Source organism: Aquarana catesbeiana, linkage group LG06 (genome assembly GCF_042186555.1).
Source record: "Aquarana catesbeiana isolate 2022-GZ linkage group LG06, ASM4218655v1, whole genome shotgun sequence".
Taxonomy (NCBI): domain Eukaryota; kingdom Metazoa; phylum Chordata; class Amphibia; order Anura; family Ranidae; genus Aquarana; species Aquarana catesbeiana.
This window is the reverse complement of record NC_133329.1, coordinates 29909683-29924153: the sequence shown is the minus strand read 5'-3', so window position 1 is coordinate 29924153 and position 14471 is coordinate 29909683. Positions and strand designations below refer to the sequence as shown.

Sequence of the window (14471 nt, the reverse complement as noted above, 5' to 3'; positions counted from 1 at the left end):
GCTTTAAATCAATCCGTCGAAAACGAGTCCGGTCGAAAAGTCCGCTCGTCTGTATGCTAGTTTGACAGACTAAAAGCCACGCTAGGGCAGCTATTGGCTACTGGCTATGAACTTCCTTGTTTTAGTCCGGTCGTACGTCATCACGTACGAATTCGACGGACTTTGGTGGATTGTGTGTAGGCAAGTCCGTTCATTCAGAAAGTCCGTCGTAAAGTCCGTCGAAAAGTCCGCCGGGCAAAGTCTGCCGTAAAGTCCGACCGTGTGTACGCGGCATAAGGATTCTTATATCCTGTAAATATGGTTTAATTTTTTGTGTGTATTATTTATGTATATATTTTATTGTGGAAGCTGTATTAATATAAACAATTTTTTATTTATTTTTTGCTTGTGTCAGCGGGCAATGCTTTCAGTGCTGCAGATTCAGTGTGCGGTTCCCCGTTGGTGTCCAGTCGGATAGTCGGCGGTACGGATTCATTGGATGGGGAGTGGCCCTGGCAGGTTGCTCTTATGGATAATGAAGCAGGTGCTGAATATATATGTGGAGGCTCTCTGATCTCACCGGAGTGGGTTATGACCGCAGCACATTGCATCCACCAGTGAGTTTATTACCTTTATAAACCAATTTTTCCACCAGGCATCAATCATTCTGTTTTTGAAAAAATGTTTCCAAGAATCAGTTATGCGCATCTATACTGATATACTGTTCATCTATTATAAAGTGTCCACTGCCAAGGGTCAAGGATGTCAAGGGTGCATCATTCATCATCACAAATTGGTTTACATCACCAAAGAGCCCCTAAATGAGTGCTAAGTTGGAACCCTCATTCAGCCAATGTCTGTTCACTGTGGATAGATAGATAGATAGATAGATAGATAGATAGATAGATAGATAGATAGATAGATAGATAGATAGATAGATAGATAGATAGATAGATAGATAGATAGATAGATAGATACCACTTCCATACATGATGCATGGCTCCTGCAAAAAAAAGGGGCCGAACGGGCTAAATTGGACTGTCGGCTCCTCCTTAGCTGTCATAAACCCACCTCACTGGCAAGTTGTACACTTGCAAAGCACTTGAAGCACAAGTTCTAGTTGACACTTTTCCAAATTGTAGCAATTTTGCATGGCAAGTCTCTAGCAAGAGCAAAGTTGCAGTGGTGAGTCTACAGCAAGAGCTCTGTAAGTCTGCAGCAGTAAAATTCAGCCACAGTGCCCCCTGTGGTGGGATGACAATTGCACAACATAACTGAACCAGAACTTGCAGAATGTTTGCAAAGAAAGTTGATCTGGAGTCATGCAATGCGGACTTGCTGCAAGTGTGCAACAAACTTGTGAAGCCTGGCAAGTCTAGCAATAGCTTAGGAAGTCATTTTCAAGCTTGCAGAACAACTGTTTGCTATCTGGGCTCCTATCAGCATCATCCATGTCAGCACATGAAATGATTGGATGGCTCTTTGTGCTGCTTCTCCATTTTTCATTCTGAGTTCTGCTGTACAGGGCCTGTAAAAGGGTGAAATAAAGTGAGATTGAGGAGCTTACACTGCTTACATTTAAAAAAATGCATGTAATGATGTATTAGTGAATACAGATCTGTGTTATCTTATATCTTTCATCTCTATCTTGTATTCATATTTTTATTTTGATCTTTTTAACCTTTTAAGTCTCACCTACTTCTTAGCCATCAATAGAGATTACAGTGACTTAGCATAACAGTAAAGTCTGATATTCCTACCTAAGTTTGTAACATTGTACTTGTGTACATACAGTCTATTCATAGAAAACCTATTATGAACAAGTTGTATTTCATTCATTAGATTCTGAAGGTCATTGATAGTAATGATATTGCATTGCCTTCTGTAGAAGATGGGTCCCCATTCATATATGTTATGTTCTTTTTTTTTCTTCAGTCCTATACAGCTATCAAATTATAAAGTATATTTGGGTATGCACCAGCTGGATGTCATCAGCTCTCATACAGTTGTTACCAATGTAAGCAATATTATCGTCAATAGTAATTTTGCAAATGAAGGAGGCCCTGGAGACATCGCCCTGTTGCAGCTGGCCACACCTGTCACCTATAGTCAATATATCATGCCAATCTGTCTGCCATCTTCCACCACCACCTTCCCCTGTGGTACGGAGTGCTGGGTGACCGGCTGGGGTACAAGATCTTCTGGAGGTGAGTCCATGAAATGATAAGCCAAAGTGATTTCACTCATTATTCATACTAACAAGTCAGGCCTGTCACTTATACCCAATATGTCATATTAATAATGGATGGGCAATTCTGCCTGGGTTAGATTCATATGGGATTTGTTGAATCCTGTTAGAAATCCATGAAACCGTAACTTAGCAGTGAATCCTTTTGAAGTCTATAGGGAAGAGGGAAGGGGGCAAGGGGGAAGAAGGTCTTTTTAATGTGACTTTAAGGATAATATGGAATAAGCACCAATCCTTTCAATTACAATCATGGGAGTGGGGGTGAACTTCGAATATGAGGTCAACCCAAACCGTTGTGGTTTGAGAATGAATCATCTTCACTGCTATAGCAACCAGTTACCAATATTTTATTTCCTGGCATCTAAACTGTGGTCTTATGGCTTAGAATGGTCAATAATGAGAATTTTCTAATAGTCCAGCCCCTCCTTTATCAGGATTCCCAGCGGTTATTTTTACAACAACATACCTTTTACTTGTAGTTAGGCTAAAAAAACAAAAAGACTAAACAAATGAAAAGGAAAAGTTCTAGGATTTGGTGTTTTTAGGGTTGGGGATTGTGGTTTAGGTCTTTTGTGTTTGAGATAGACTATATTTAACTTTAATATAATTTTGCTTGGATCTTTTTCTCTGTAATAGCAGTGGGGACAAGGTGTTTTGGGGTCCTTGATGAGGTCCTTGTCCTCATCAACATGGGGACAAGGTGTTTTGGGGGGCTACCCCAAAGCACCCTCCCAATGTTGAGGGCATGTGGCCTGGTACGGTTGAGGAGGGGGGGGGCGCACTCTCGTCCCCCCCTCTTTTCCTGCGGCCTGCCAGGTTGCGTGCTCGGATAAGGGTCTGGTATGGATTTTTGGGGTGACCCCACGCTGGGTTTTTTTGGTTCGGGTTTCCCCTTTGGGGAATTCCCATGCCTTTTTTATCAATGAACTTCTATGTGTATTGTCGGCAATGCAATAGCCGCGGGTAGTTTTAAATGAGTTTTTTTCTTCAAAATGTCATTTTGCTGTCAGACTGTTCTAAACACAGGAAACATGCGCCCCTTTACAGGCATACTATAGACACCCTCCAGGTACGAAATTTAAAGGGATATTACACTTTTATTGTTTGACTTTAAGCACTATTAAAATCACTGCTCCTGAAAAAACGGCCGTTTTTAAAACTTTTTTTTGCATTGATCCATGTCCCCTGGGGCAGGACCCAGGTCCCCAAACACTTTTTATGACAATAACTTGGATATTAGCCTTTAAAATTAGCACTTTTGATTATTCATGTTCGTGTCTCATAGACTTTAACAGTGTTCGCGTGTTCGAACGAACTTTTTTCCTGTTCGCATGTTCTGGTGCGAACCGAACAGGGGGGTGTTCGGCTCATCCCTAGTCAATATCTGTCGGGTCTCTTCCTCTATAACCATGGCCTACTAAAGCTGCTTTCAAACTGTGCATGGTGTCTTTAAAATATTCATGGTTATTGTCTCTGATAAAGGGCTCTCTAATTTTTTTTTCATGATAACATTTGCCTGATCTCTCCCTATTAAATTGTGGCCTAACAAAGCTATTTATATACTGTGCATCGGCTGCACAGTATTTCTTACTATTGCTTACTAATGCACGCTTATATTTATTTCTTCATTAAACCTGCCTGGTCTTATCCTCCTAAATTGTGTTCTACTAAAACTGCTTATGTAGAGTTCATTGATTCTATACAGTTAGTCTGACTCTTGTCTCTGAAAAAACACACTCAAGTTTTTATTTCACAATAAAACATGTCTTGTTTCTCCCTCTTAAATTGCAGCCCAGTGTATCTGCTTGCATACTGTACATCAACTGTACAGTTATTTTGGCTATTGTTTGTAAAACAATACACTCTAACTTTTGTTCTTGATTATGGCCATTATATGCTCCACAATCAGAATCAGTTCTATCTTGCCATGTTTTGTGCTAGGCACAACACTTTTTTGGAGGGTGACAAAGCCACTATCCATACACCATTATATACTGTACAAGTAGAAACCTTAATTAATCCCCTTTGATCATTAACACCTTTATCATTTAAACATATTAAATTTCATTATACAATACAAACATATTTCGAATTAAAAACAGTCACACAATAAGGCTTTAAAAAAAATGTAAGTAACAACAATAATAAAAAAAAAATATTAAAGACCCCTGTCCTACGTAAATACTCTTATGTACATGCATGAATCGGGTGCAAGAACGAGGAATGCGCTACACATGCTACATTTCTTGGTGCAGGGCTGAGTAAGAGCAATAAATCGAATGCCTTCATTCATGGTTAACTTGAAACTGATAAGCTGTAAAGGCTCTTTACATTTTTGGGTACCAAAGTTTGTCTTCATCACAGGCATGCAGAATTTTACGTTAAATTTAATATCACAAAATTGCAACTACCACCCATTTATTCTCAAGTGCATCTGCTTTCAGAAAATGTATAATGTCTGCGGTTTTTATACAAACATTAAGGCTTAAAATGTGTGTTTTTTCTTTTGTGCAAAAAGATGCAAAAATTGCTCTGGCAGCAAAAGGGATAATGACACTTTCACTGCCACTAACGTATAACATATGTCTGCAGCGGTGGAGTGTTTATACACACTCCTGGCTGCCAAAGCAGCTGGGAATGTGTAGACAATCTAAAAAGTCGTCTGTCAGCTGTACAACCACCTGATTGCTTCCACACACCCTGGCAGCAGTCAGTCTTGTCCCCATGTGCACCCCTACAATGTTTCCACATTCCCATCAGTGAACCCAAGACAGGCATGGCAGGTGCTCACAGGTACAGGGGAGGGAGATCATCGAATCTCAGTTGGCTGATCTACCCTGTGACAGACCCAACCAGGACATGGGCTTTTGGAGGGGACTGCAGGGTGGCCTCTTGCCTACTGACTATGGGCCCTGGCTTTTGAGAGGGCTCTATTTTTTGGAAGTGTCAGAATCCTGGATGTGAGGCCGGATTGCAGAGGGGGCATCCCTTATGGCTAAGTGCAGCGTAACCCTGGGAGTGAGACAGGGAATACGGTGCATGGGTTGCCAGGGTGCTGTTGCTGAGTAGCTGATAGCAGGGAGCTGCTGGGGTGCGCTGGTAAGGTTAAAGGGAAACCGTGCAAGGAGATATTCCAGGTATGGAGCCGTGGAGCAACCAGGAGCGGAATTAGAGCCAGGCCATTTGGCATGCAGCACAGGAATCAGTCCGAGGTAAGGTACAGCAGGATAATCAGGAATGGAGAAGGTAGCCGAGCCGGGGGTCAAACACAGGAGGACGATCAAGGTACAGATGCGGATCAGAAGAATAGTCAGGTCCAAGCCGGGGTCAATGCAGGCGGAACACAGGAGTAGTCAGGCAAGCCGAGTAGTAACAGGAAACAGGTATAACAACAGGCACAAGGAACACAGGAAGCTGATGATAATCCAGCAACCAGCGTGTACCAGCAGCAGGCTTAAATAGGCAAAAGGGCGCCAATGATTACTGTGATGCGCGCGCATGCATTAGCGCGCGCGCTCCCGCTGTTGCTCACCTGTGTGCGCCCGTCGTCGCGCGCCTACGTGCGCGCATGCGCACAGAGATTCACCTGGCGCTGCCATGATGAATACTGGCAGAATTACCCGTCTTACGGCTATTACCCTACCAGGAAGGCTGTGGAAAAAGTACAGGAACAGCGTTCCCATGCGTTTCTGTAGGACTGCTTACAGATCTTTGCAGTAATGTGGTGTGAAACTTTGTCTATATGTGGGAGCATCTTATAATAAAGACTGCCGATCTCTCTTCTTGTGCAGGGTCACTGGTCTTGTCTCCACCCCCTCCGATAGGCAGCCAGTAGTGGGTGGAGCTTTCTGTGTTCCTTCTACAACTCTAATCACTCACTGCAAAAGCTATGAACAGCACAAAGATAATATCTGGGTTTTCAAAGACATTTGGTACACAAAGAGAATCTATATGCTTTGTGGCGAACGAGGTATATATTGAGATTTAGAGTTGTGCTTTTTGAGTTCAGCTTTAAAGGTTATCTATCTACAACATATGTATAGCTTTGCTAAGAATGACCTTGTTGCTAATGACCATCTTCTTGTCTATGTTTCATCACCAGGGAACGTAGTTGAGTATGGGGCCCTCCAGCAGGTCATGGTTCCCCTGATAGACCGCAATACATGTCAAGTAATGTATCTCAATGGGGGAAGTTCCGACAGCATACAGTATGATCAGATCTGTGCTGGCTACATTGATGGGGGAAAGGACTCCTGCCAGGTGAGTGACACCAAGACCATTTCATCATGGCTCATCTTTAGGTCTGGATCTCTTCACAGGAAGCAGAAGCAATGCATGACATCAGCTATTTCCTAGATCTGACCAAAATGTTATTTTTTACTTGGAATGGATTGGAAAAATTGAGATGTTTAATTGCTGTCTTTGTCCTCCATGGGGAAATTCCTGCCCGTGTATTGGATTTCATCTTAACTGTATTGTCTTCTTTTTATTGTTAAAGTGTTGTATTGTTAAAATAACAATAAAAGCTTGTAGGAAATATAGAAGCACCACACCCAAACGTTGAAGTACAAAAAGAATTTATTTTATTAAAATAATCCAATGAAATCCACAAAAACATCCAAAAACCCATTTTGGGAAATCAAAAACGTCCCTCTTTTTAGGGCTAAAATGTATTAATTTATATAGAATAATATATTCTCCATATATTGTAGGTAATCATCTTCAAGCAGGGAGAGCTCACAGAGAGGCAATTCAAATATCAAAGTGTGTTCAAGGACTTCCTGTCCATATTTTTATTTAAAAAAAAACACCCCCACCCAGGGGTAATAAATCACAGTTTAATAAACCAAACTTATTTACCCTCCTGGCTAGTAGAGAGACCACAGTGCAGCCATGAGGAAAGATTATCTGAACTAGGAAGATTAGGGGGAGATGATCACCATGTATAAATACATAAGGGGGAGTATGATCACCATGTATAAATACATAAGGGGGATATGATCTCCATGTATAAATACATAAGGGGGATATGATCTCCATGTATAAATACATAAGGGGGATATGATCTTCATGTATAAATACATAAGGGGGATATGATCACCATGTATAAATACATAAGGGGGGATATGATCACCATGTGTAGCGCTGGTTTTTCAATCTACCGCTTAGAGGTAAATTTAGTGGGTCATCTGTTCTGTACATAGTTCAGATTTAGTTCATTGTCAGATTTAGCCTCTGTTCCAGTTTGGCTGTGTTGCGTGTAGTTTCACACTGTGCCTGTGGGTGTCGTTGTCACCATGGGTCGGTGTTGGAAAAGCAACAAGCTGAAGTGTATGAGTGCTCTTCTGTCCCGGAGATAACTCGGCGGAGGTGGTCCTCCGAGTTGCATTCTGGGAGAGGGTATTTATGGGACAGACGCCATGTTTTAGGGCGTTCTTTCGCCTCGTGGCCCTCCTGGCCTAGAGGTATGTGTAAGTGAGTTCTACCTCGTAGCCCTCCAGCCTGGAGGGTTGCGTTGCTGCAGCCGGGCGGGTAGACCCAGAGGCCTGTCTGGGGCCTGCTGTCGCTGGGATGGTCCTGTGCTGTCTGTCCTGCAAGAAGAAGCCGGACAATAGGGAAGATCCAGGGGAGGACCCATCTTGGAAGGAACCATGCAAGGCTGGTCTTAAGAAGGGGCTGGTGACTCGATTGAAAGACGTATCCTAAACTACCCTACCGCACAAGTACTGCTGGGTCGGCATAAAGGTTCTGGTACTGTGTTTGCTGTTCACCGAAAACTACTACATCCTGTGGCAGAGGATCGTACGGGTTTGTTTTCACTCAAGTCTGTGGCAGAGACTTTTTGTTCGTGCTGCGTACTGGCTGCTAGGTTGGTGAGAGAGACCTATCCGGGCGGGCAAAGTTTTAATCCTGAAAGGAAAATATATTCATCTATAAGATTTCTATTCCTTAGTGCTACACCAAGAAAAGGTATTTGAACTTCTCTGCAACTCTTCTTCTACCTCTTTCCTGCTACTTCTTCCAGTTATCTCCCATTAAAGCATTGGAAAAGTACTCAAGTGACTGGTGGCAACATTGTCTGATAATAAGCTCAATGGGACCCTAGACCCGGTACTGGTGAAATTACAGGTAACAAGGTGACGGTAACAGCCCGCTTTAAATCAGCAGCTCCACTGTCAGTTAGTGCTACACATGTATAAATACATAAGGGGGATATGATCTCCATGTATAAATAGATAAGGGGGTAGCACTCTCGCCTAGCAGTAAGAAGGATTGCTGGTTCAAATCCCAACCACGACACTACCTGCCTGGAGTTTGCATGTTCTCCCTGTGCCTGTGTGGGTTTCCTCCCACACTCCAAAGACATGCTGATAGGTTAATTGGATACTGTCTAAAATTGTCCCTAGTATGTGTATGTATGAATGTGAGTTAGGGACCTTAGATTGTAAGCTCCTTGAGGGTAGGGAGTGATGTGAATGTACAATGTATATGTAAAGCGCTGCGTAAATTGACAGCGCTATATAAGTAACTAAAATAAATAAATGTATAAATACATAAGGGGGATATGATCACCATGTATAAATACATAAGGGGGATATGATCACCATGCATAAATACATAAGGGGGATATGATCACCATGTATAAATACATAAGGGGGATATGATCACCATGTATAAATACATAAGGGGGATATGATCACCATGCATAAATACATAAGGGGGATATGATCACCATGTATAAATACATAAGGGGGATATGATCACCACATATAAATACATAAGGGGGGGATATGATCACCACATATAAATACATAAGGGGGGATTTGATCACCATATATAAATACATAATGAGTGGGATATGATCACCATGTATAAATACAAATATAATTGCGTTGCTGAGCCTATCATCTACTAGGACCCCCAGGTCCTTTTCCATCCTATATTCCTAGAGGTTCTCCCCCCCAGTGTATAGATTGCATTCATATTTCTGCCACCCAAATGTATTACTGTATTTTACATTTTTCCACATTAAACCTCATTTGCCATGTAGTTGCCCACCCCATTAATTTGTTCAGATCTACTTGCAAGGTTTCCACATCCAACTCTTGTTGTAGAGTTATTCACTTTCGGATCATTACAGAGGGTTATTTACGAAAGGCAAATCCACTTTGCACTGCAAGTGCACTTGGAAGTGCAATCGCTGTAGATCTGAGGGGAAGATCTAAAATAAGGTGAAGCTCTGCTGATTTTATCATCCAATCACATGCAAGCATACACGCTGTTTTTTATTCTCCTTGCATGTCCCTCTCGACTGCACTTCCAAGTGCACTTGTAGTGGAAAGTGGATTTGCCTTTCGCAAATAACCCCCTATATGTCTATACGGAAAGGCTTCTTCACAGTAAGAGCTGTGAAGATGTGGAATAGATACCCTCAAGAACCAGTTTTGGCCATATCAGTAGATTGTTTTAAAACATTACTGAATGCATTCTTAAATGCACACAGATAACTGAATACTAACATTTATAGGTGATAACACCAGGGGTATTTGATCCAGGGAATATCTGAAAAAAATTATAACAATAATCATTTTTTATCCTTATCCAAACATAAATGTACCATGTGCCATGAGGTTTACAAAATCATACCACCCCAAATACCCTTCTATTGTTTACAAAAGTAATGATAAACAGGATTGAAGGATCTAAAATAAGAGAAGATGCCATGGACTATACTTTACTCTTTGGTACGCATGTTTTAAGAAGTTCTGGCTATAGCCCCTTCTTACAAATCGATTCCGGAGTTAGATATCTCATCCCAAAATACTCCGGAGTCTGAGCAGCTTCTACGGACCCCTCAGGTACTGTCCCACAGGTATCCTGTTGACCTGTTGTGGTGGGTGTGCACTCTTTAAATGTAATCGTGAATTGTTTGCTGTTGGATTTCGATAAATCATAGCGGTAATCTTATTTTCTGCATCCCTAATCTAAAAAAGATGAGGTCAACTTCAAAAATAATTGAAAGGATTTTCGTTAAGGGCTAGATGAAACTCTTGAAGCAGGTCCCTCAGGCATTTCCAAAATAGTAAAATATAATTCATGTACCTGAACCATGATTTAGTGAAACATCATCTGAAGAAAAAAGCCAATGCTCCCACCCCCCCCAGGTAGATATTGGCATACGATGGGGTATACATAGCCCCCATCACCGTGCCCTGCACCTGGAGGTAGTGAGAGCTATTGAAAACAAAGACATTATCAGTAAAGCCCCGTACACATGGGACAAATGTTGGGAAACATCGTCGGTTAAAAAAAAAAAACGGACGATATTTGGCCTGTGTTTATGCCAGCCAGTCCGACAGAAGCTGGGCATTCGGCCGGCTTTTGCCAGATGTGCATGCTGGAAAACCAGCAGCCGACCGCCACCCGATCAGCCAATGGCTGAGAGCGCTGATCGGAGTGTTCTGGCGAGGGGGCTGTCCCCCTGTCAGAACACAACAGCTCAGCGGGGGGGAGATCGCTGTACTTACATTGGTCGTTAGTACAGCGGCTTCGACCGGCGCTAACAGTTTTTTTTATTCAACCCACTGAGTTGAAAGACAAAAAGAACTCATAGTGTGTACCAGGATTTAAAACATTGTATTTTTGTGCACTTTTGGTGATGCATAAAAGGTTTGTGACATAGATTCCTTCAATTTCAAAAAAACTCTCTGATCTCTGGGAATAACCCCCTGTACATATGCTTTCTCAATATATTAAAAAAAATCCACTTTGATTTCTATAGGGTATTACCATCTGCCATCCTATACCAGGCACTGTTGCTCAGAATCTTGTTACACATACTAACTCAGTATATTGTGATTAATACAATATTATCCCCCTTGTCCGAAGGTTTTATTGCAATATCCTCATGTTCCTGTAATCTTAATAATAAAAGGTTGCGCTAATACTAATAAAGGATAATGAATAATTTACAATGAAGAAAAAATTCATATAGTGATCATGAATAAATCAATGTGCAAAACTTAGTGACATAGAAAAAATGTCCATACAATAAAACATCAGTTAAGTGTTGTGGAAAGTCCATAAAATAAAACATCGGTTAAGTGTTGTGAAAAGTCCAAATCACCAACAATATGCAAAAAGGTCCAAGTGATATAAATGGAGGTCTGTGACAACAAGGGAGGGTCCACCACCAGAAATGGAAGGGGTTGCTCCTTACCAGAAGGCCATGACTCACCACCACAGAGGATCACAGCAAGCAGGGATCTTTAAAAGCCAAAGATGGAAACTGTCAGCGGTGTCCACCAGGGGTCATCTCATCAACAGCAACTCCAACGACCCAGGGCATAGATACCATAGAATAGAAGGGGCTCACATAGTGTAAAACCACTTACATTTATTAAAAATAAAATAAAATACAGATGTACACTTACAGAGTGTCGATAGATAAAAACAGCCTTAAGTCTGGCTCCGTGGCCACCGGAGCTCGGACAAACCCGTCCTACTGGAAAGTAACTCGCTTGGGGGTGACGTCAGCGCGTCGTCTGGCTCCGTCCTACGCGTTTCGTGACATCAGACGTGATGATGTCACGAAACGCGTAGGGCGGAGCCAGACGATGCGCTGACGTCACCCCCAAGTGAGTTACTTTACCAGTAGGACGGGTTTGTCCGAGCTCCGGTGGCCACGGAGCCGGACTTAAGGCTGTTTTTATCTATCGACACTCTGTAAGTGTACATCTGTATTTTATTTTATTTTTAATAAATGTAAGTGGTTTTACACTATGTGAGCCCCTTCTATTCTATGGTATCTATGCCCTGGGTCGTTGGAGTTGCTGTTGATGAGATGACCCCTGGTGGACACCGCTGACAGTTTTCATCTTTGGCTTTTAAAGATCCCTGCTTGCTGTGATCCTCTGTGGTGGGGGGTCATGGCCTTCTGGTAAGGAGCAACCCCTTCCATTTCTGGTGGTGGACCCTCCCTTGTTGTCACAGACCTCCATTTATATCACTTGGACCTTTTTGCATATTGTTGGTGATTTGGACTTTTCACAACACTTAACCGATGTTTTATTTTATGGACTTTCCACAACACTTAACTGATGTTTTATTGTATGGACATTTTTTCTATGTCACTAAGTTTTGCACATTGATTTATTCATGATCACTATATGAATTTTTTCTTCATTGTAAATTATTAATTATCCTTTATTAGTATTAGCGCAACCTTTTATTTTTCTTATGCCTTTTTTACAATTGATGTTTTTGTGAGGATTGCTACTTTTCACAATATCTGATTTGCACTTAGTTTTTAGCGCAGTTTTTTTTTCACCTTTTTTTTTTGTAATCTTAATAATACCTGATTTTGCTGGGGCGTTAGATTGTGTGTCATTCTATGAAGAGATATCCCTTCAATTTCCCGTGTGACCAATTTCACAAACAAATCAACTCCGGGATTGGTCTGAGTAGGGAATCTATTTGATTTAGCCATATATATTCTCCTTAAGACAGATCCATCCTCATATTCATAAAAATAGCTGGGGAGTGGATCAGGTTCTTCTGGTGGGCCCAAAAGTCCCTCAAGATGTGTCTTCCAACTCCACCAGCATCTTAAGTGCTTTGTAGCCCTACCTTTTAAAATCACACTAATCTGAAAGCTGCTCTCTTCTTGATTTAAGGCCCTTCAATTCCAAATTGGAAATTCAGCTTATGGGCAAACAAATTCAAACCTTTAATTATTTTAAGTTTATCTATATTTCTTGTGATACAAAATTTTAGAGACCATAGCGCAATATCTCAATTTTCCTTGTGAGCTGATGCACAGACAGGTTGATAATTTACAAGTCGGTCAGTTAAATCACAAACTGGTCCATGACCTGATCTTCTCCTACCCCCATGTTGCCTACAACACTGTGTGCTGCCTCCATAACTAAAAAAATGTTAGATTTGGGTACAGCCCCCATGTCATTATTCAAAACAGAACTCTGTGTATTAGTGAATAAAGATCACCCAATGATAAACCACCACCTGTTACCTGTAAAGAAATATAATTATCCAATACACCATCATTGGAGACTAGAGCTAATTTCTCTTCCCCTGAGGAGACTGTATAGAAGTCTTCAAATTGCCAACACCATGAGCCTGTGCATGGTCGTGATCCTTCTTCAATTTAGTAAAATGAGATTCAAATGGTGTACCTATGTCTTTGATTGAAATGAGTGACTGAGGAGGAAACAGATAGATCCAAAGATGAATGAGATTCATTTGCATCCTCCCTTATATTGTGTTTCTCAATATCAGATCTCATAGCTGAAGGTAGCTGATGTTGTTACTGTCTTCCAGGGTGACTCAGGAGGACCTCTGGTGTGTAAGGTACAGGGAGTCTGGTACCAGGTTGGAGTCGTAAGCTGGGGAGATGGCTGTGCTGAAAAATATTACCCTGGGGTGTACACCCTGGTTATGGACTACCAAACGTGGATCAGCACCTATCTGAACGCAACCTTCAGTAATGTCCTAAACATTCCCCCACCAACACTGGGATGTGGAGGAGACAGCACTAGCCATGGAGGAAGCATCCACCTCTCACACTTTCACTGGACCATCTTGATTATAGCTACTCTTCTGTCCTTTTATCTATAACCAGTTACTGTCCAAAACTTCGTACTTGAGTAGAAGGAACAAACACAGCTTGATATTGGTAATGGGTGTTCTTGTTTAGTAGTTTTTCATGTGTAAAAATAAATTGGATTATTTTATTCATAGAAACTGGTTAATGGTTGGACTACTACTTTTGCTAATGACACATTGTAGCAATTTCCTAAATAAAAATGGCAATAATCAAAAAGTTGCACCACATTTGTATGACTTCAATAATAGATATACTGTAAGTACCTTGGTGATTTATACTTTAGGGGTACAGTTGTTTTCTTTTCCCTTAGAGTGACAAGCCTTTTAACCACTTTCTCTCCAGGGCAATTTTTTTATTGTACGCACATGTTAAAATCTGCATTATATGCTAAAAAATTTTATGTACTTCCAAACATTGTATATTTTCTGACAGCATGGGCCCTGGAGAATAAAATGGTGGCCATTGCAAATGTTTATGCTACTCCACACCATTTCCGTGCAACCATTTTGTTATGTAAAAGATGAAGATGAAAAAATTGAAAAGATGGGTGTTGCATTAAGTAAATAGATATCAACATTTGGGGTGACATTTTGCAGGTTATCAGTTGAGAGTTAACTG

General features: G+C 41.3%; 1 protein-coding gene across 1 annotated transcript; it reads left to right on the top strand.

Moving 5' to 3' along the window:
* Positions 1-384: 384 nt before the first annotated feature.
* Positions 385-13894, top strand: LOC141147931 (serine protease 33-like; the record flags this gene model as incomplete). The annotated part of the gene is made up of 4 exons (XM_073635090.1): positions 385-596; positions 1915-2186; positions 6330-6487; positions 13568-13894. Coding segments are annotated over 4 exons (939 nt in total), but the record flags the coding sequence as incomplete, so codon positions are not given.
* Positions 13895-14471: the final 577 nt, after the last annotated feature.